We start from the raw sequence: 22,727 nt of genomic DNA on the forward strand, positions 1-22,727 counted from the left end.
ACAGTAACAGCAAGGTCATGATTGAAATAAAATTTGTAAAAACCAAATTGCTAGAAGATCTTAAATTTGGCGTTTCATCTTAAAGAACCTGCTCAATATTCTTTAGAGATCATCATAATGACTGCAATACATCATTGGGTCAGCAGAAGACTTTACTATACTTAGTAACAAAGCTCCTCTTCTCTTCCCGCCCCATTACCTTCTCTCTTCTGGTTCCCTTCCTCAAACACACACTTTTGTTTACCAGTCTTCTCCACCTCCGTCTCACATACTTCTTTTGAAGTTTGTTTTAAGATGCAAAAAAGAAAGCACTATTTTTACTTTGGTAAATAATTAGAACTAGTACCTGATGGCTTATTTTAGAAAATGACCGCACCCTCAGCAAAGTGCATGTTGAGTGAATAAGCACTGGCTGCCGACAACTGAAGAGGTTATCCGCAAGCAATGATTACTGAAAAGTACTTCCACTTGAGCCCGACGGTGTTTGAAGTTTCCTTGGTGGTTTGGTTGGGACTGTCAAATCATGGTTTATCAAATTTACAAAAGAACTGATTGGGTGATAGGTAATGAGGGAGAACAGGGCAGTTGTACAGAAAAATTTGGATCACTTGGAGACTAGATCCATTCACACACAAAGGTGATGAAAAAGCCAAAGTTAGGTATCAAAGAAGACATCAGGTTTTAATTATGAGACGAGAGACTTTCAGGAAGTAGCAGCTAAAAACCATGAGGGTTGCAACAGACACGCAGCTAAATTATGAGTTTCCAAAGCCATGCCATGGCAAATGAAACAAAGAAGAAATGACAGTGAAGGAAAGAAAGGGCAGAATTGTTTTACCTGGCAGGAGACCACTGACTGACAAAACCAGTTTATTAGAAGGTAGAATCTGGCACATCGAAAGATACCTGTTTCCTTAGAAGTTTCCAAGAGATGTTTCCTTAGAATTTAAGGTTTAACTGTACGGTTAGATCATCAAAAGATGACCAAATAAATTGTGGCTCATTTACAACGTGTATGTATCAGACTGGTAAGACAATACTGAGTGCTACATCATTCTTCAATTCCATACAAAAAGAGCCACCAGTGGCAAGCAGCTCAAGGTACATAATTTTAGGTAGGGGAAAAAATCCTCAGCATTAATTGCTTTTGTGCACAACTGGAACAAACTATAATAAGAAATAGTGAACGAGAAATACATTTATTGTCTTCTAGCTAAGCATCATAGTCCAATAGAAGGGTTTTAACTTGCTAAAGTGAGACGTTATGACCTCCATAAAACTGTTAGATTAAATGAGCTAAGTTTCTTCTGCACTTAAAAAAAATTAATCTGTGAAACATCTGATTTCTCTCCCCCTTCTATTCCCATGTGGGTGCTATGAAAAAAAAACTGTTCTCAAGAAAATCTTCCTTCATCATTTTCCCTCCTTCACCAGCAAGGGCAAGCAGCACAGCTTGCCAAAGAAACACAAATTTTCTTTACGCTGCTTAATGTGTATTGCAGATAACGATGTTCTGGGACCTCCTTGCTCTGCTTGTGCTGCAGAGACAGAGCAAACATCTGGCAAAGGGACCTTGGGAGAGCTACAGGTGGCCAAGAGCAGCTTTGCTTGCCTGGAATTTCTTGAGTTAGGAACCACTGACAGCTGAAAATCTGCTTTGAGTTTGACAGAGGAACTCAAGAGATGTGTGCTGGAGCTGTGTTTCCCATGCATTGCTTAGCAATTCCTATTAAGAATGAAATTGGAATTTTGATCCAACTTAGCCTGCCAAGACATGTAGGTCTTGTGATTCGAAGAACCCATCTCTGTGATTTATAAATTCTGTTTATTTGCATTCTCCTTACCATTTGACACCTCTTCTGCAAATAGAGGGAGTAGCACTTCCAGATAAGCCTGAAGCCAACAGTTTTGTACTACTTTCTTGCAGAAAAGGAGCAAAAGACTTTCTCTAGAACAAAAGAAAATGAATCATTGTGCAATAACCTATAAATTCCAGGAACTGACAGCATAAGAGAGGAACACAGAGGGCATAATTCTGTGCCAGGAGACAGTTTCTGACTAAAAGCTGTTGGATAAAGAAAAGTGAAAATAACATCTGCAATTTGAAATAAAAGCTTTGCTACGCAAATGTCACTGCATCCTAAACACTGCAGCCTAAACTAAAGGAAAAAAAAAACCCCAACATAATACCTATCCATAGCCGATGATGGGTAGGAAAGTAAAGCCTGGAAATACACCTAAGTTTTCATTTGTTTTGTCCGTTTCTCCACTACTTTTGTGCTACCCAAAGTGAGAAGTAACCTTTTAGAAACCCTTGCTAAACTCATGGAAAGTCTGCTTTCAGTATTACATGTTCTAACGAGCAACGATAAATCTAGATATGACTCCCAGATGAGCTTCTGGAGCAGGTTCTGGAGACTTCATGGAGTTAGAAATTACTTCTAGTCGCAAGGATCTGTAGGCAGAGGGCTCCCATTTCCATTACAGACCAACGGAGACCTTTCAGCCAAGAAACATAGTCACAGGTTGACAGCGTTGGCCTATGCAGGCCAAGGGAAGCCGAGACTTCAGACTGTGCTTCAGCAGAACAAGACCAACTGCTATGCAGAAAAGTGCCTTTAACTGACTCTTTGAATCTGTGGACAAACCAGGGAGCTGGGTGACAGGCAAACTGGAAGTGTGTGGATGGGATGGCTGGCAGAATAGAAAATAAAACTATTGCACTCAAATTGTAAGTTCACTATTAGGCTTTTAACTGGTAAAAACAGATTAGGAGCAATTTTGCTTTGTCTGCCTTTTCCTTCTCTCTACTGTACTTAAAAAGAGTGCTTTGGAAGTCTTTTTTCCTTCTTTTTACTCCATTATACAAATTCATAGCCAGTTCCTACCATGTTTTTCCAAGACAGCAGAGCATGTGTAGGCCTAGGAAAACATTCAAACAGGAGCTCTGTGCAAACAGCAGAGAATTTAAATTCTCAGAACTCATTTATGTTTGTTTTCTTTAAACAGGAAAATCATGAAAGGGAAAGATCTTGATTAAATATATGACATCTGCTCTTTTTAGTTAACTTCTATGTAGAAGTGATGGTGTGAATGTACGCATGATTACTGCAGGGTATAAACAGAAGTGAATTTACAGACAAAGATAATATCTTTAATGAGACTAATGCTATACTCTAAAAGCCAGACCAGCTTGCTGGATATGCAGGCTGAAGCTTTGATCCTCAAAGCAAAATACAACTTGAAACTAGGGACACACATTTAACTTATGCAAGTTAATTCATTACATCAAAGAAGTTTGTACCTGCAACTATGTAGGGGGAAGAATATCACAAAGAAAAAATTCCATTGAGTCATTAGTTCCTCTTAAGACAGGGGAAAGGCAGGTTTCTCAGAAAACAAAGGAATCTGCTAGTGGTTCAGGAACATGAAAAATTGTAATAGGGCACAGAAGTAATACAGTTGACTAAAATTTCTGTGTAGCAGAATTAAGTTTAAACAGTTCCTCATGTGTCGCAGCACTCTCCAAACTAGCTGGCTGCAACAAGGTCTTTTACCATTACATACCAACATACCCTTCATGCCAGTCCCTCTGCTGCCTTCTCCTAGTCTCTCCTGTCCCAGGGCATGTGTTCTCTCTCTTCTCTCTGTCTCTTCCTCGCCTGCTCTCTCTTCCTTGGCTGCCCAACCTCTTACCAGAACCAGCCACAGCTGCACCTTATCTACACCAGCCAACCCACCGCCCCTGAAGCCAGCCCACAGCTGTATATTATCAATGTTAATTAACCCAGCTTCATTCCTTTACACTAATGTGAATTTAACTTTGAAAATTGGCATTTGTATTTCACTGAAGAAAAATTTTTCTGTTTGGAAGTGTCTCTTCTTTTCAATTTCAACCAGTTGGTCTCATAAAAGACACCATTTTCCCCTCTGGATTCCTTAATTATAGCAAGACCACAAAAATATACAGGTTCAGTAAGGAAACTCACAAAAGAAAAAAGAGTATTTTTTTATATCTCTACAAGTAAATTCCAAAACCAGAAAAAGCAAACAAAACCTTAAAGGCTTAATTAAAATAAATTAAAAAAAAACACACACAAAAAAACCAACCAAAAAGTAAAAAGAGGGCATGATCTGATGTGTCCTTCCTTTTTCAAAGTCAAAAAGTTCCCAGATCCAAAAGATGGGTATTTCAAAATGATTAGGAGCATCTCCTTATGCTCAATGAGACACACATTTAGGAGATCTTTCTGGAGATAAAAAGGCTGTTGAATTGTTGTGGGGGTTTTTTTGGGGGTGTGTGGGGAGGTGGGAAATCACTTATTTCTGCTTTCAACACAGAAGACACAACATTCTAGATCCTAGGAGAGCTGCCCATTTATAACCCGTTATTTGACAACTAAAACCATTTGTTCCCACTTCTGTGGGGGATGAGAATACCAAGTAATGCAAGAAAGCAGGCTCTCCAAATCTCTATTTTCAGCAGGAAGCTGGAGGGTCATGGATATCAAAGAGGAAGAAGTTTCTGAATTATAGATTATTTTTTTTTTTTTATGTCAGCGTCATCATCGATAGTAAAGTACCGTATAACATTCCTTAGTGGGAGAGAGTTAAAGATGTAAGAGGTACTAAAATACGGAGTTTTAAGCCTCAACAATAAGCAGCTCTATTATTAGAAGTCATAAGTATTCCAATCTTTCGCAATGTCCTTTGTAACAGCTCAAAGAACTTTGATCTAAAACAAATCCTTACTTGAAGTACTGCTGATCCCTCTGAGAAGACGAACTAAACTAAGCTCACTGAAGGTTAAAGCGCCCACAGCGATTTTCCAAGAGTGATATCCCAGTAGAAGAGCCAAGAGAAGTTGCAATCACAGGCAAACAAGATGCACAAGACAAAAGGCATGTTAGCTGCAAGCTACCAGTGGTCTCTTGTGTATACGTGCAGAATGAGGCCATTGAGGGGCACTGGACTTAATAACTGGACATTTATTAAATTAAAAATAAATGAGGTCAGTTTAACAGAGACATGTCTCTCAACATGCTTTTGAGTAGGCTCTTGGGGTCATTAACAGTTAAGTTCAACAGTAAAGATTCGCTCCCTGATGTGGATGGTGAGGAAAGGAATGAAATTACAAGGTAGCAAAGTCAATATAAACAACAAGAAATACTTTCCTTCAGACATGGCATGGCACACGCTGCCACTGGAAAATATGAAATGTTTATTTTCATGAAGCTTAGCTTGGGAAACACAGTCTGATTCCCAAATACCATCAAGGTAAAAAATGAAGCAAGATTAAAAACAATGAACAAGTGGATTGAATGTTTTTGTTTGTATCAGAAAACTTAGGGACAAAGAAAAATGGGAAAAATTATAAAGTCATGTTTCAGGGCTCACACCAGCCTTTATTACAGACTAGAAGGCAGCTGGTGATTAAATTGCATCTATCTACAGAAGAGATGCAGTTCTGCTACCTGAGGTAATGCTCTGGCTGTTATCAGAGTTCCTGCATTAGAACCATGGAAATCAGAACCACGGAAACTAAGCTGGGTTATAGGCCATTTGTTTCCTGCAGACAAAGCCACTCACACCACGGTGCAAGATTTTTGAAAGAGCCAAGTATGATGCTGCCCATAAGCTCAGTACTGTGACCCATGAGTTAGCCAAGACCAGCAGCGAGCCTGCAAGATAAGTTGTGGGTGCCCCATCCTTGGAAGCGTTCAAGGCCAGGCTGGACCAGGCTTTGAGCAACCTGGTCTGGTGGAAGGTGTCTCTGCTCATGGCAGGGGGGCTGGGAATGGATGATCTTTCAGGTCCCCTTCCAACCCAAAACATTCTATGATTCTATGATGTTCCTGTGTAACAGCTGTCATGGAAAGAGAAGTCCTTGTTCTGCTATGCCAGCCACAAATAAACCAACAAGTTCATAGCTATTTGGTACCAGTGACTATGCAGCTGGAGAGGTTATCTGCATTACAGCAGCACTGCAGAAGTAATTACAGTATCAGATGTAAAACAACAGTCCTGCAAAGCAATTAGAACCTACACAAGCACTAGCCATTAAAGATGGAAGAAAAATGACAGCTGGTTTGGATGTACACAAGAAAATGATGGGGGAAAAAAAATCATCAAGGTATCAGAGTTTCTGGCAGAACCTGGCTTTCACCCTCCATCTTCTGTAGGCCCATTTAATACTCAAAACGTCCTTTCCTTTTTTTAAAGGGCTTTTTCTAATGGAGGGGTTTTTTATGCATTTAGATGATAGAACATGGGAAACATTTTTAATAGCAGCAGCACCTGATGCAAGGCTCTGTTTACCGAGGTAGTTTAATTTGGGGGGAAGTTTGGTTCTGGTTTGTTCCATCTTGAGACAAGCCCTGATAGATACAATACTTGGCTCAGGAGGATCCATTCCTATTAATTCCCAAGAATGACATGCAGTAAAAATCTATCTATAAATAAGGTAAAACTCCAGGTCCAAAATAATGCCACAGGCACCTTTACTGTGCTTGAGAAGTCACTTCCAAATGCGTATATTGAAATTCTGGCCCTATGCCTTAGAGCTGTTCACATTTTGCTACACAAGAAGCAATGCACTTGCCAAACTGATTTTCTCAGTGAAAAGAAAAAAGGCTGAAGCATTTTGCCAATAAAAACATGCATTAGTTTCCCAGGTATGTATGCACCAGTTACTTGTGTCTGTTAATATTATGTGCAATATGAACATTTCATTCTTTAAAAACCTGCATTTTCAGGTGGAGCTTGCAATTTGAATAACCTTATTTAATACCTTTTTATTTTTAGACAATAAATAAATATGGAGGAAGCTGATCCAGGCACTGCTGAACAGATGCTGACCTCAACTAAGGGCCTCTATAATGATGGCTTATGACTGGTATTTCAAACTGTCAGTAGAACCTTCAGCACACGAAGGCTCTCAGAAGCATCAGCTCTTTTCGTAGGTTTGTTTTTGTGGGGTTTTTTTGCTTTTCCTTAGAAGTCTGAAGACACCTGCCTTTTGTGTTGTAGTTTTCAAAAAAGCCGGAGAAACAATTTATTAAAATCCCAGAACATAGCTATCTCAACTGTAAGTACCCCCTAATATGTTAAAGTTACTAAAAACACGAGCTCTACTTATACATCTATGTCACACTAGAGGCTACAAAACGTACAAAATTTCACAGTGACACAAATGAAACTAGAAGTATCTGATCCTGACACCTATTTTAAACAGGATTTGCAGAGACACCTCCACATTGAAATGCAGACCCTTTTAAGCTCAGCCATTTATTAATCACTTCAGATATGCTGACACTGCTGTCTCGCTGCTGCCTGGCACAGTAAACCACCCCATACTGAGCTCTGTTCTGCCAGTTACTGGGCTTCTATTTGGCTAATATTTAAGCTAGCCTGGGTAGCCCCATATGTTACTGCAGCCGCAGCAATAATGACAGAGCAGCTGTGCTCTTTGCCTAGAAGTTAATTCATTAAGTTCCAACAGGACAATATGTGGAACAGGGTGCTACTCTGCAGAGTCCAAGGTCCTTCAGAGGTTTCTGAAGCCCATGCAGTCAGTGTAGAGCTTTGGGACGTTAAGTCTGTGCAACAAGAGTTTAGTGGGGAAGATATTATTTAAGCTTTAAATATCAACGTTAAACACCTGGTGGCAGTGGAAGCATGAACCACTTTTTTTCTTACCCTGTGAATTTACTTGCATTCTATAGTGGGGCTAAACAAAACAATAACAACAACAAAAAGAAGTTAAATCCTTAGAGAAATGCTACTCTCTAGAGCTCTGCTCCTTTGTTCTCTGACCCCACCCACCGTACATTCAAATCTGCTTCAATATACCCTCCGTAGGGTGTTCTGCTTTCTAGCAGATGCTCCAAATCATACTTATTTTTAGACACTGCCTGCAGAACACACCGAGTTCTTCTCTGAATAAACAGTTGCAAACTCAAGACAAAAAAAATAAAGAAGGGGGGCATTCAGGCTGATGTGTGTTGCATATTACTCATGGCTCTGTGTCTACAGAGAACATTTCCCAAGGAGGAAGGAGGTTTTTTGGTGTCTTTTTGAATCAAGCAAACAAAGGATTTCCACTTCGTGATCACCAGACATTCTTTTGTGAAATAAACAGGAATGGATAAAGATCCTACATTCCTTTAAGTATACAGAATAAAAACCGCTGTGAGATTTTAAAGGTTTATAAATGAAAAAGCTTTTGAAAATCATCATCAAGGAGCCAAAAAGTCTAGCTTCCCCTTTGAATATCACTCTCAGCCTGAACTAGACACACTTTTTCGTTCCACTTTCTCACATCTACCTAACTACACTTGCCAGCATGTTTTGCCAAATTAGAAAAACTGCTGCAGAAACCATCTGCTTGACATTGCTTACATATAATAAAGTACCGCTCAATACAATGTATTGGAAATGTTTGGAGATCTTTACATGGGAACCAAAAGCAGCAGTGCTGACTCGGACAGATCTCCCGCTGATGTCAGTGGGAATTGTACCTGAATGAGTACTGCTGGCTCTGATACAAAGCTTGCTACATGGCGATTGCCGCTGACTGACGTGAGAACATATGGTCATAGTTTAGTTCCAACTGTAATGGAGATGAGAAGGAAGTTTTATAGCATTCCTGGCTTGCTGCTCTTTTATAACTATCAGAAACACTCACATGACTCGTACATAGCTGCTTCCGTTAACAGTTTTTCCCAGCTTCAAGCGAACACTAAGAAACTCACGAAGTTAGATACTACCTCAACAGGAAGAGTTTGAGTCTATCTGTTGAGATACAAACCTGAACACCAGAAAGCCTACATGCGAAGTCTAAACCGAGACTTCACAGTTTCTCTACAGATTATATTACATTACCTCTGGATGAGAACGCAGACATTTCAACACATTTCCCTTGGCCCAATATGGAGCAGAAACAAAGTCTTCACAGCACTGACTTTGCCAGCCTAGTAGAAGGGATACATGTGACAGCTGCTATACCAAAGGACAACAGCTTCTCAGATTTGACCCCAAATTTACATGTTGTGAAACAAGAGCTTTAGTAAATCTAAAAGCTGAGACTGTCAATGAGGTTATAGCAAGTGCAAATTGTGATCACGACAACAGCACCTCTAGGTGGGTAAATCAAGACCCTTCCCTCACAAGAGGTGCAGAAGGATGAAGAATGGAAATCTTGAAAAAGTAATGAAGGGACACCATGATATATCCACAAGTCTTAACCACAGTTCTAATAGAAGGGATTCTGCATTTTTGGTACCTCCTTGGAAGGGGTCATATTAGAGATCCAAATCCCCAAAAAAGTAGGTGAAATACTTTCTACTGCAACCCACTAATTAGCATGCACCCATCACAAAGGTCGCAATTTGGTGGCAGCTCCCAGGAATGTGCCCTGTTCTTTTAAATATTACGGTTAAGACTCGTGTTTTGCTTTGAAAAGTTTCTATTGGCCTTGGTTTACCAGCCGTACGAAAACTTCCAGATCATGTCTAGAAAAGCTATACTCCTTTTGCTCAGGCGCAGGGATACAAAAGCTGAAAATAATCACATCTATTGTCTATTTCTTCGTGTGATGAAAGTCAGAAGCAGCTGGAAATTAAAAATAAAGGTGCAAGAGAGATCTTACTGCAAATCTTGTAGTACAGCTTTGTAGTAAGCAATCACCCCCTCTGTTAGACACGTCTGAGCATAGACTTCTGGGCAGGTATCTTGCTGCATTTAGGTTTCCAGGACAGAGGGACTGAGAAGTTTCAGCTGCATTGGTTGAAGAATGATTGCAACTTAGTGTTTGACCTCCGTTTTGGGCAAAAGCCAATGCACTGCCACCTTTTAATTAGTGCTCAATTCACTCCTAAAGCAGACAGTAAACAGTGTTTGCATTCCAGGAGAGCCAGCCTTGAGCATCCATGTCAAGAACGTACCACCCAGGCTGGAGTTCCACAACAGAGAGGAGACTCTTGATACATTCGGTGAAGAGGTACTCTGACTACATGCTTAGCCTCAATGCTTGACTCATTTTTACCAGCAATACAGATGGGCACTGTGGTTTCCCTATAAGCCCTCCTGGAAAAGAATCTATTCACAAAGGGATGGGTAGTAGGAACGCTGGAGTATGGCTAATATTCTCCATGGTACACCCTCCTTACAAAAATTCTGTGGACCAAGAAACTTTGACCCCCAAAGGAGGGCCCTAATCTCACATGAAGGGGTGTATCTACCATCCACAGCATCACAGCATGCAATTAGGGAAAAGTAAAAGAACAAATCTATCACTCCTGTAAAATTAGCACTCCTGGAAGGCAGCAAAGTGTTAGGAAAAAACCTGTTTGAAAGTTAAAATAAGGACATTTGGTTTAGACAAATCATCACTGAAGGGGCACCCACTGAAATTCCAATCCAACTGTAAAATAATTAGGTTAATTAACGTACAAAGGCACCATTAATTTGCCTCGTGTTATCAGTTCCCACTTTAGTGTCCCACTAAAAAGCTGTTAGCCTGTGCCAAGTGAAACACCAGAGAAGACAACACTTAAACAGTTGTGTCACCGCAGTTATTGAAAGGAACATGAAATCTAGTTACACACAGCAAAACTGATTTTAGGAAATGCTTACCTACAACGGACTTCAGTGGTGGAAAAATAAGGTCTACCAGGATTACTATGCCATTCCTGAACAGCTGCTTACCTTGCTTATGAAAGATCACTTGACTTAGCTATATTTTCCTTTCGAGTGTGTTACCTTTGTATCTCCTTCTTCCTACATACCTATAGAGACAAAAGGTTTAATATTAAACAAGCGGGAAAAGTAAGAAATACAGATCACAGCTGTAATTTCTTCCCCTTTGCAAGACTGAAGTAACGAATACAGTTAATGAAATGAAAGCAAGCCCAAAAGTAAGTTGATGCTGAAGCAAGCATCAACTTTGATAGTCAAGTTCAGAGAAACAAATACTTAACTGTTGACATCCCTGTGTTACCTTGCTCTTGTTGTTTCCAGTCTTGCTGTGGTGTTGTACCTTGTTTATCTCATGTTTCTCTTTCCCAATTGAAACTGTAATTCTGTTCCTTGGGGTGACAGAGAAGGGCAACCATCTGCCGTTCAGTGGTTGTGCCTGTATCATCAGTGCACAGCAGTCAAACTTCAGCCTACCTCAAAAGCACGGAGCCTTAAAGTGCAACTTTGCAAAAAACTGAGGTTTTGTTTAGAGGAATCTAGCCAGAATTGTGTTAAAAGCAAGAGTATAGCTATATTCTGAGCGAGTGGGACAAATCAGGAACCAAACACATTGCCCACAGTGTTGCTCACACGTGAACCCAAAGCAGCAATTTGAAAGAAGTGCTGAACACAAACATTTGCAAAGCTGCAGGAGGAACTGAACTTCAACTCTGTATGCATTGCTATGTTATTTAACACTTCATCAAAGGAGACAAGAGTTTTGTTTTGGACAGTAGACTTTATTAGAAATTTTCTCCTCATTCATCAGTAAATTCACATTAAAATATGCTGAAGGCAGCTCAGTCTAAATATTTGACATCCTGCCATAACAACAACTTCCAGTTTAAAAACTAGATAACTGATCAGGCAGATAACTTGAAACATGTAAGAAATGCAAATAGAAAGCAGCATCTTAAAAAATGGGATGAGCCTGAAAAATTAATACATTTCAGGTGGAGTTGGGGAAAAAAAACAAAATCAGTCACCCCAAGATGGGAAACAGTTAAATGAGAACTCCACAGACTCTAAACAGTTAAATAAACATTATAACCACACATACATTAAAAAGAGAACCAAGTACTTAGAGTTCATACCACATAAAAATTATAAATTTGTTCAAATAAAAAAAGTGACAAGCTTTCTAAAATACAAATATCCTAAATTCTTGGGATAGTGAACACTTTGTTACAAACTGCAGAACTTTGGAGGGACTAGATTTGGTCTTGCAAACAATGAACTGCATCTTACTGTTACCACATCCAAAACCTGATCTTTCTGACACATATACCGTTTTTTTTCCTCTTGTATTTTTAAATCACATATTCTTCTTCTAGACAATACTCTACTTTTTTAAATGTTAGAACTTTTAGATATTATAGGCCTGATTATGTTGAGTGCTGAACACTTAAAGCTCTCAACAACTCTGCATATCAAAGGCAAGGTTTAAATATTTTTTCAAAAGTTACTGTCAAGATTTTTCTTTTGCTAATTTATTTTTATCTATTGGGGTGAGGTGTAGCAGAGAGAAAGAAAAAGGAAAAAAAAAATCACATTACTGAAAAATTCTCTGTCCTGTATGACAGTGGATCTTGCAGGTCTGATTTTCTATTGGCATTGACCAGAGGCAACAAAGATAAACCAATATGAGAGATGAGAATAATGGCCTTCAGGACTGTAAACACAACAGGCAACAGATAATACACAAATCTCGATCAAATCAATGTTTTCACATTCTTTAGTAGTCCCCCACAGTGATCTGCTTTCACTGGTTCAGAAAAAATATATATTAAAAATTAAATAACACTTAAGTGTCCATCACGAAGATTTATATTTTGCTGTAAACAATTTTCTGCCATTTGCATTGATGTAGTCCAAAGTGAGGCCAGAGGGTTCTAGATGTCTTATTGGTACTGTAAATAATTTTTCAGAGAGAGAGGCAAAGGTAGAATTTCTATATCATGCAGGCGGTCTCTGCCAAGAGCAAAACGAATTGATCTTCGGCACAAGTCCATTAAAGGCAGGGGTTCCGCTGAAAAAAATAAAAGAAAACAGAGTTAATTTTTCTGCTTCTCCATTTACAAGCAATGTTTTATTTATTAATGTAGACTCTGTTTTGTATTAAACAGTCATAAAGATAGTAATGGTATTGTGAAAAACCTGACAATCATGAGGCAATTAAGAGAATCAATAGGAGCACAGACAGAATTCTATGCATTTCACCCATAGTAAGTGACTGTAAAGTTTCGGACTGAACTTCCTTATCTGTAAGGCTTAAAATAATAATCTAGACGCACTCTTCAGGCCTACCAAATCGCAGCATAAGAAGTTAGAAATCTGGAAATGCAATAACGAGACAAAGAGCCCCTACTTTGTTTCTAACACAGCATTTGTCATGTGTTAATGTGAACTACACTGGCAACTTCTCTTTACTTACCAGTTCCTTCTGCATCTTTGGAACTGGAAATGGTACTTAAAGGGTAACCAAACCACTCATCAAACACTGCTTTTCCTGCAACACCCTCTTAGCCTTTCTTTCTAGGAAGTTCATTGGAAGCAAAAAAAAGATAAACAAAAACAACCTCAGAAATCTAGAAGAAAATTAACCTCTTCCTCCATGAATAGATTAAGGGAAGAGGATTTAGCTGACCAGAAAGCAGGGAGGGTGTTCTCATATATACACAAACACCCCCAAAATAAGCAAAAAACATCTGTAGATGCTCTCAGTTTAACAGAAGTGCATTAACCATCTGTGAGAAACGTCTGGCTGATAACACTTAAGACTGGAGGCCCAAAACCAGTGGTCTGTAGCATCTCAAACCATCTCACCCCTATATCCCGCCCTGGCCTGCGGAGCTCACACAGAATTGCAGGAACCATCATTGAATTTGCATCTAGCGGTAGCATGAAGGACCTCTGTGGCTGCAGAGCCGGTTACAGCTATCTGCAAGAACAACTTTAACCAGATGGATTTGGTTACACATGTTGGTTTAAAAGGGTAGGTGCTTAAAAGACTACAGGAAACACTTCCTCTTTACATGATAAAACAGTAGTAGCCTTTAAAACCTTACTAGGACTTCAAAATGGAGAAGGGAAAAAAAAATCATGTGCCTATATTATATTAATAACCTTTTATAAACTTGCCAGATCACTTACAAATGCTCAACACTGCACAGCACTCAGTGTTTTTATCTAGAGTTCCTTCACAAGCCACAAGTTGATTTCCAAAAACTACGTTAACCTAAACAATCGTTTATCTGAATCTATTTCAACTTGAAAAAAATCATTACAAAGCACAAAATATCCAATTTAAATTGGCTTTATATGCTAGAACTGTCCGCTCTGGTGACACACCACTGACTTAATGGATTTTCCATCATTTATCCCAGCATCACAATTGATCCGTATAGTCCACAGTTCACTACGGTGTTTCCCAAAAGCGTCTAGCAGAAAAGCTTAGAGAGCATTCTGTTGTACGCTAAAAGACTAGAAAGCTTATTTTACTTTATAACCACTTCAGTGACTCAGATATGGAGTCTACTTCTCTGTAAAAATCCACTTAATCTGTAATATTGTCTATTAAAAGATTAAATAAAAAGTGACCTTACATTCCAGTAATAAAGTAACATTTTCTATACATTGGTGATCTTAAGTTTTTATTTTCACATACCAGAATTATGACCGTTAAATCTTAAGGGATGGAGCTGTAAAATTTATCAACCAGGATTAATAAATTGGAGCAAAAATAGCTCATGAGTTCCAGGACACAGAATACACCGCATCTTACAAGTCTTACACCATAAACAACAATTTTCTGAATATCTTCCCAAAATCTCTGAGGTCCCATTAAGAAGATGTAAAATAAAGACTAAGAGTGTTTAAAGCCATTAACTGACCATGTGGTCCTTTTTTTTTTTTTTTTTTTTATTCCCCTAGACAAAGGAGTATGTAAAATGTAGCCATCTGTGCAGCCAGGCACAGAGTTAATCCTAAACTTCAAAATACAATTTAAGAAAACGTTAAAATATATTTCAAGTTGAAATTCTAAATAATGTCTCCTGTCTCACTTCTTCAGGGAATTTTCAAATGCTAAAGAAAATGCCCCCAAGTGTTTGCAACAGCTGCTAAATTACACGTACTGAATGTGGTTTTCCAACTTGAAAATTTAACTAAACTCTTTTCCCTTTTTCTATCCAACTGCAGTTCAGATCTACAAGAAATTTAGAACAGGCTTGTCCTACAATACTAAATAAAAGTTATATTTTCTGGGCTTCTGGCTGTAAGAACTTGAGGAAAAGTTGTCATAACAGCACTTTAAGTAAAAACATTTTTGCAGCTGTGAATAGTCCTAAATGATCAAAAAATAAATTCAGAAAAAGAAATAATCTTATTTTTCAAATTAGTTTATGGGATAAATGTAAAACTTTAAAATTAAAGACCAGCAATATTCAGGCAGCCTAACTCAACAGAAGCATTATTCAACATTTGGTATATACCTTAAGGCGAGCACTCTCCCATCCATCGCATTGCACATTTTTAGTAAGTATTTTACAAAGGAGGATCGTTCAGAAAAAAGTTTAGAAGCACAAGTTAGGTTCTGAAAACCGGACAAGTTCCAGCGGGAGGCACTGGGATTAATAAGGGGGAGACAAAGTACAAAGATGATGCAGACCTTTGGTGCTGTGCTCTATGGCAGCCCGGAGTGCTCCTCAACTCTGCCATCTGGGGTCACCCCCCGAGCACCCTGCCCTGAAGCTAAGACAGGCTCAGCCGTGCTCCGATCTCCAGGCCCTGGGCTAGGTGGGTACCATTCTGTGCCCCAGCAGGTCCCCTGCCTTGGGAACCGGCAGGGCAAAGGCGTGCCGGAGTGCCATGGCCTGCAATCTAGACGTAAGCAAGTGGGAATTTCAGAGATGCTTTAACATTCATCAGGTGCCAGTATCTGGCGCGCAGCCTGGCTGCCATATCTGGCACTCACGCTGCGTGCCAGGCCCCGCTGTGCCCCCACTGCTGCTCCGATGATTCTCCAGTTGCATTTCCCACACTGGAGCTCAGAGAGGGGGAACTGGGATGCTGTTAGCACAGCACAGCGTGCTGGTGAGGAAATGGACTGCTGCAAAGAGGTTTGCTCATCATCTGTTGTAACGGCTGAATCGTTGTCTTTCACACACAATGGAATGAAACTGGAGCGTTCAAGTCTCCCAGAACATGAACTACTCATTTTGCTGAAGTTCTGCGACCTCTAATAACGTTCTTGCCATTAGAAAAAGGAGGAATGAATTGCTCAATTGGAATGCAAAATACACATGCAAACACCAAAAGGGCTGCAGGTTTTCAGAAACAAAAATACCACAAGTAGCTCAGCCCTTTCAGAAAGGAAACGTTCAACCATCCCAAGTATATATTGCTGTGCACCCCACCTAAGACACACATGTAGACTTGATGTATCCAAAACACTCAACAGCACACCCAAACATTTCAAACAGCATTGTCAAACTGCTATTTTAATTTGAGATCATACAAATGCTGAGGGTAGTCTAATAATGCAAGAGATAGGCAGATGAATATTCTGAAGACACACAGTTAGCTGTAAGTTTGGCTACTGAAAAAGTCTTTCTTTCACATTAAATATTTACCTTTGAAAAACTTTAAAATTCAGGGTTATTAACTGATTGTCAGAACATCTCACTCATTAGTATACCTAATATGCATTGTAAGTGTTGCATTTTTAGAATAAAACACAACGGAATGAAACTGGAGCATTCAAGCCTCCCAGAACATGAACTACCCATTTTGCTGAAGTCCTGCGTCTTCCAATAACGTTCTTGCCATTAAAAAAAGGAGGAATGAATTGCTGAGTTGGAATGCAAAATTGTAAAGAAAACATGATTCACAAGAATGACTCTTTATATTAAATTTCCAACCAGGCTAAGAAATTCAAAGTGAGCCACTCTGGGGCAAGGCAGCAAGCTTCGCAGCGGGAACCCAGCGCCTCCTCCCAGGCTCCAGCAGAACTCGTATCAGGGGTTTACTGTAGATGGGGCAGTTCTTATCAAGTTGCAAGGTAAGTGGAGCTCCTATATTGAAAATGCAACACTACTAAGTGTTTTCATTTTCCATGCCTGATTTTACACCCCCACCCCCCAAGCACAGACCCCGTTTCCTGCGTGTAAATTTGCATACATGGCCTAATATGCTTTTTCTACTGCTGTCTCTAAGTTAGCACCTTCCGGAATGCAATCACAGTACTGTATTTGCTTGTTTTTCACCTTCAAAATATCCACAGAGAGAAAAGCACAACTACAGCTTGGTGGGTAAGAGATGAACTGAGCCTCGGGCCATCTCCTGCCACCTTCCTGAATGTACCTTAAGGAACAGTCTGCTCATTTAAAGTTTACTATGAAACCTCTTGACCCAAAATTAGCTCCTCACAACTGTCACATTACTGAAAACTATTTTTCAAGAGGAAAAAAAAAAAAGTGAGAAAGTAGTACTGTTTAGTTTATGTGGCAACGTTTAATCCCTGTATCTCCCAGTTTTTTACCAGCAGTTTACAAGCAGGCCCATTTAAAAAACCCAGCTAAGCAGCAGACCTTTGCTTCTGTTCCTCAGCAGTATCCGCAGCAGGCCCACCGCGGGTCCCCGAGTGGGGTACGCTGTCACAGACCTTCCGTTTTCCCTACGCAACGGTTACACACACACCCCGACACCTGCACCCCTGGGAGCCGGGGCAAGGCACAACAGCTGCTCACCTTACGTAGAGCTGCATTTCACCAAGCAGTGTAAAAAATAGCTGCAATAGTTACTTAATGTAACAGCAAAGAGCTTAAAAATAGCTTACATAGCTATTCAGTAAATTAATTTTAAATAGCTATTTAGTAGCCACTTAGCTATTGATAACACAGAATAGCCGTGTTTATGTATCTGGATTTATTTGTTTTAATGTTATCACTGACAGTTTAAGGACAAAGGCAAAGAAATGTTTGTAACTAGAAATAACTATGTGCTCATGAGCATTTCCGCAATAAATATGCATCTGTGATAGCAATTTGCACATCATTACCAGCTGAAAAGTTCATTTAATTTTGGCGACCTGTAGTTATTTAACAATCCGACACTCCAACAAGACTGCCTCATCTTTGTAAACAGGCTTTTATAGTTGAGATACTAAAGTCATTTAGGATCCAATAACACTAAATGTTATTAACTGCGATGTTACATAAGGCTCATACCAAAGAGCAGCTTTCAGCACACAACAGTTGTTTGCCAAATGACAATATCAATTTTTAAAAGAAATTTTTAAAGCTTTAACAGCACATAATGTTCGTGGCCTTCACTAGCCTATGAGGAGCATATTTTTATCTCATTTGATAAAACCAGAGCTGTCTGAGGAAAAAAAAAAAACAACAAAAAAACCAAAACCAAACAAACCACCATCAAAGCAAAATTAAAGCTGATTGAAAAACAAAGGGAGTTTTTGCGAGAATCCCTGTAACCAAAAATTTTTGTTAGTTATTTTATAGGTCTACCTAAGATACCAAATTATCTTATCTTTTGATGTTTTTGGCATTAAACGTATTAAAAAGCACTTCTATTCAGCGATTCATGTTGCTGATCCCAACTGCCGTCAGGCAGGGTGGGAGCAGGGAAGAGGGAGGACACAGCGGTATGAGACAGAAATGGAATCACACATCATTACAGATGTGGACGCCATCTCCCCAGCCCCAGCTCTGCTGTGCTAGCAGTGCCATGCGGGAAGAGCCAGCTCATTTACAAGGCAGCACAACCTTTCTTGCCCCAGAATGCTCATCACCCGGCAGAGGAGCGAGGTGACACAGCGCCGCCTCAAGAACAGAGAAAAAAGTAACCTCTTGCAAGAGCAATACATGCCTGGTGCACCGACAGTGGTCTTGGAAACAAGGAAAATGAACAATGCACTTGTTCGTACCCTAACTGGGCACAAGGTTTTCTATACAAGTTACCAGGCTGTCGGTACACGCGCACTAGGCTATTGCCTGGCTTCCCGTTCTGCCCTCTCCACTTTCCCACCAGCATCACTCCGGTTCCTGCCCTGCGCTTCTTTTGATCTCGGCAAAATACGAGATTCAACAGTCATCAGCATCTTTAGAGGGATGGCGTTCCCATAAGAGTAACCCTCTGTCACAGAAAGGGGATCCAACACAGACCCGAGGCGACCCTCAGACTGTCCCTGTTCTGGTGGGGACATGAAGCAGGTGGGAAGGGCAAGCTCCCCCCACGGCTCGTGACCGCTCTGCTACCCCACACCTACCCCTTCCAATGGACAATCCTCTGTCCCCTGTCAGGCTGCTTGAGGTCCCGCTGTACTCCAGACTGCGGCACATTTGGGTTTTAATCCTTTTTCTTGATTTTTCCCCCTTCCTCCAGGTATTAAAACACCTGCTAAGGAGTAATGTGGCCTAAGTGTTTCCATTAGGATGATTTAGGGTATACAGAAATTTGTAACTGCCATTTAATTATCACATAGAATAAACATACAAATACACATAAGCCAGGAGTTTTCCTTCCAACCTTTCTGCCAAAGCTTAATGATTGTTCTAATTTTATGCATTGCAGGCCAAGTTCTTTCCCCCACATAATACGATACATAAATACACCCCCTGTGACTTATTTATGGCTTCCCTGATGCAACTGATGGAAAATTTGAGTTGTGTTCCTTAACTGGCACAATCTAGAGAAAGGAAATTGCAAATAATATATTAAAGAACATAGGCTTTGACCAATCATAAAAAACGCTAATAAATCTCCTAACAGCAATGAAAATTCAGTCAAAGGATAACAGGATAAAAGAAATCACTTATCTATTTTTCCCACAGATGTCTTCCAGCTCTGCAGCCTACCCCAGCAAGCCATACACGTGAAGCACCTCAGAACAGCCCATTTTAATTACAGCTTAGGCGATCCAACAGAATCACCATTCTCAAGAAATCTGCAATTAAACAGGAACACCCTGGCTTTTCGAGCAAGGATTACTATTTCTCTCTAACTCCCATGTTTATCTCTCTATATCATGTTTATACCATGTAGGCTCTGGCAGCCTGCTACCAAACTTAGGCTGCCTTCGCAGAAGTTGCGTGTACAAAGCTCTGACATCCCCCGCCGCAGCTGATGCTGTTACGGGAGGCAGAGTGCACACACCCCCCTCCCACCCATGCAGCTTGTTCACATCCAGCTGGAAGCTATCGCACTCGCTTCTTCAAAAGCATAATGGGTGGCAGATGGTGAGATTTTTTCCAATCAGTCAAGGCTGATAAACAGCCACTGTGCCTGTATCAGTCAAGGCTGATAAACAGCCCCTGTCTCCAGCAGTTGCCTACTAGGACAAATAAAGCTTTATGTTGTACCACATCAGCACCTTGCCTTTAGCAGACAGGGTGGGGATGTAAAAATACAAAAATAACACAAACATCCCCCTATGTCTGAGCTAAGCCATATCCCACAAAGATTTGGTACTTGAAATTAAATATGCTAAAGGGAGAAAGGAAGGCCAGAAAGCTTGAACAGAGGGAAGGACTCGGGTAAAACTTGTCCCCTCCTCCTCTTCATGTCTTGTGCTGGGCTGGGGGGATTGGTTTAGATACCTTTGGCTTTGAAGTGTTAATGCATTTAAGTACAGTTTAAAACTTCAAATCGAGGACCATTTAGCAGAATTAAGCTGAAAACCAGCAATCGGATATTCTGCAGCATTATTTGTTTTCAGTTAATGCTCTCCAGCTGTGCTTGCTTGAGAGAAGACTTGAAAAGCAGAACAGAATGAAAACAAACCAAAATCAAACCCAAAAGCCAGTGGCCCCTTGATAGGGGTTCGATAAAGAATCTGTCATTTGAGCATGAGTATGTGTCTCCTTGGATTTCTCTTTTGTGTTTCAGTGTTTGCAATCTCCTACAAAGAAGACACAAGGCCTGGACAATTGGTCCCAACTCATAAGCGCCAGAGCACGTGCCTAAATCCAAAAAATTCAACACAGGCTTCAAATTTATTCCTAAAGATTTCAATTGATTAGACATAAGCATATGCCTAAACATGTTTTTTGAATCATATTGTTTATAGGAGTGTTCTTCCTAGGGAAGCGATTTGTCTGTGTACATCTGTAGGGAGACTATATATATAGTGTCATACACATACGTATCTGTAGAAACCCTCTTCTGAGGCGCAATGTGCTCTACATTTCTTACCCTTTAGGTGTGTTTATGATCCACCTATAACAGGCCCTAGATCAAGCACATTTAATATGTAGAACAGGAGCAATACAAAGTCTGGCCCAAGCTGAATCTACAAGCAAACTTCACTGTGGAAACTTTCCTGAAAAACTTCATTTTCTGTATTACAACAGCTAATTTAAATGAACACATGCATTATAATAATTCAACTTCCAGTAACAAAACACATAAAAAAAAATCACAGGTATGACATATTTGAAAGCATTTTAACACACTGTTTCTCCAACCTACAGATTACTAAACCATACTGCTTACATAATTCAGAAGCTGTGAAGGCAGATTAATAGTTTTATCAGTGAACTAATAAGTTTTTGTAAAAAGGAGCAAAGCCCTATCATAACCTGGTTTTGTTAGAGCTCGATGGATTTGCATGCTGCCAGAGAGCCAGCGAGAATGGTGGCCACTGCCCTGCGGAAAGAGGAAGCACATGTACGATTTCATTCCCCGTGTGCATCGGGAAAATGCAAATAGGATGAGCTGGAAAGATTCGCTTTCAGGCCTTGATTTGTTTGTTCTTCTCCTCCTCTCAAGCAGTTCCACAAAACAACTCTTTGCTTAATTCTTGAACACAGTACGAAGGTAAATTGAGACAGTGACTTCAGCAATGACCTAGATGTTCTGGAGTAGAAAAAACACCTAAATATACGCTCTTTAAAACCAACCAACAAACAAAAAAAGAAGTACTTGACATCAGAGAGGAGCCTAAGCTACAGCCTGAGGCTCCTTAGCTCCTCCCAGCTCAAACCTCCCCAAGTTTAACATGGTGCAAATGACGATTTGGCTTAGATTAATCTTTAAGATACACTTTATAACTTTTGCTTTTAGAAACACATTTATCACCATTAAATTCAGCTTGTGTGCCAGGCCATAAAGAGGGAAGTTAAAATATATCAAGGTGAGAGAAGATTAAAGCTTGGATGAGAATTTCACTGAGTAGATGCACTGGCGTTCAAAGACGATGTTGTTCAGGAGTTATAGACAGATTTATAGGCAAAGTAGTAACAGAGAAAGTTGAAGGAAAGTTCAGGTTTCAAGGACGAACCACCACAGACAACTATTGCTACAGGAGTTCACACACTGCAAACAACATGCAACACGATGACTGCAATACACCAAAACAATTTCTCATGTTTTATCTGTTCATGAAATGTGCTTCATAAACGGGCATATAGAACACCCATGTACAGGCACACACCTGTAACAACCCTTATGGCCGTGAACAAGTTTTATTGCTCTGGACAGGGGATCAGAAAAAGATTTTAGGTGAATTTTTTTCCTATCCCTCAATCCATTGGTACATTTCTGCCTTAACAGTATTACAACAGATGATATTTCTTGTTGGGAAACCTAATCATACTGAGTAAAATATTCTAAAATTCATAATTGTAAGTTTTTGCAGCTGTTCCTAAGCATATTTCTTATTTTTGGTTAAGATAATCAAGTACACGCACGAGAATGAGAGAATGAATGAATGAAAGAAAAAAGGAAATGCATGCAAGAAGACAAGATGTTGGAGCTACATGCTGAACCAGGTGGGTACCCGGTTGCCTGACTGCCCCATCCACCCTTCTCCCACTGGCCTGTTTTATCTACTTGTTGCATTTTGTATGACATAGTAATTGCATGGGATGATGAAGTACATACACCCTATCATCTTTCCTTGTACTGTGCCCTGCACTCTGGCACCTCACAAGAATTTCTAAATACTACCATACTAAAATAACACATGCTCG

At 40.0% G+C, this 22,727-nt stretch overlaps 1 protein-coding gene across 1 annotated transcript in view; it reads right to left on the reverse strand.

Annotated features, from left to right (window-relative positions):
• Positions 1-11,456: 11,456 nt before the first annotated feature.
• SPSB4 (splA/ryanodine receptor domain and SOCS box containing 4) overlaps positions 11,457-22,727 on the reverse strand; it is a 90,259-nt gene continuing 78,988 nt past the window's right edge. The window contains exon 3 of the mRNA XM_005441653.3: positions 11,457-12,766. Within this exon, the coding sequence (XP_005441710.1) occupies positions 12,639-12,766 (128 nt within the window). The 3' untranslated portion in view covers positions 11,457-12,638. The remainder of the gene's footprint in view (positions 12,767-22,727) is intronic.

Source organism: Falco cherrug, chromosome 11 (genome assembly GCF_023634085.1).
Source record: "Falco cherrug isolate bFalChe1 chromosome 11, bFalChe1.pri, whole genome shotgun sequence".
In the NCBI taxonomy this organism is placed as follows: Eukaryota; Metazoa; Chordata; class Aves; order Falconiformes; family Falconidae; genus Falco; species Falco cherrug.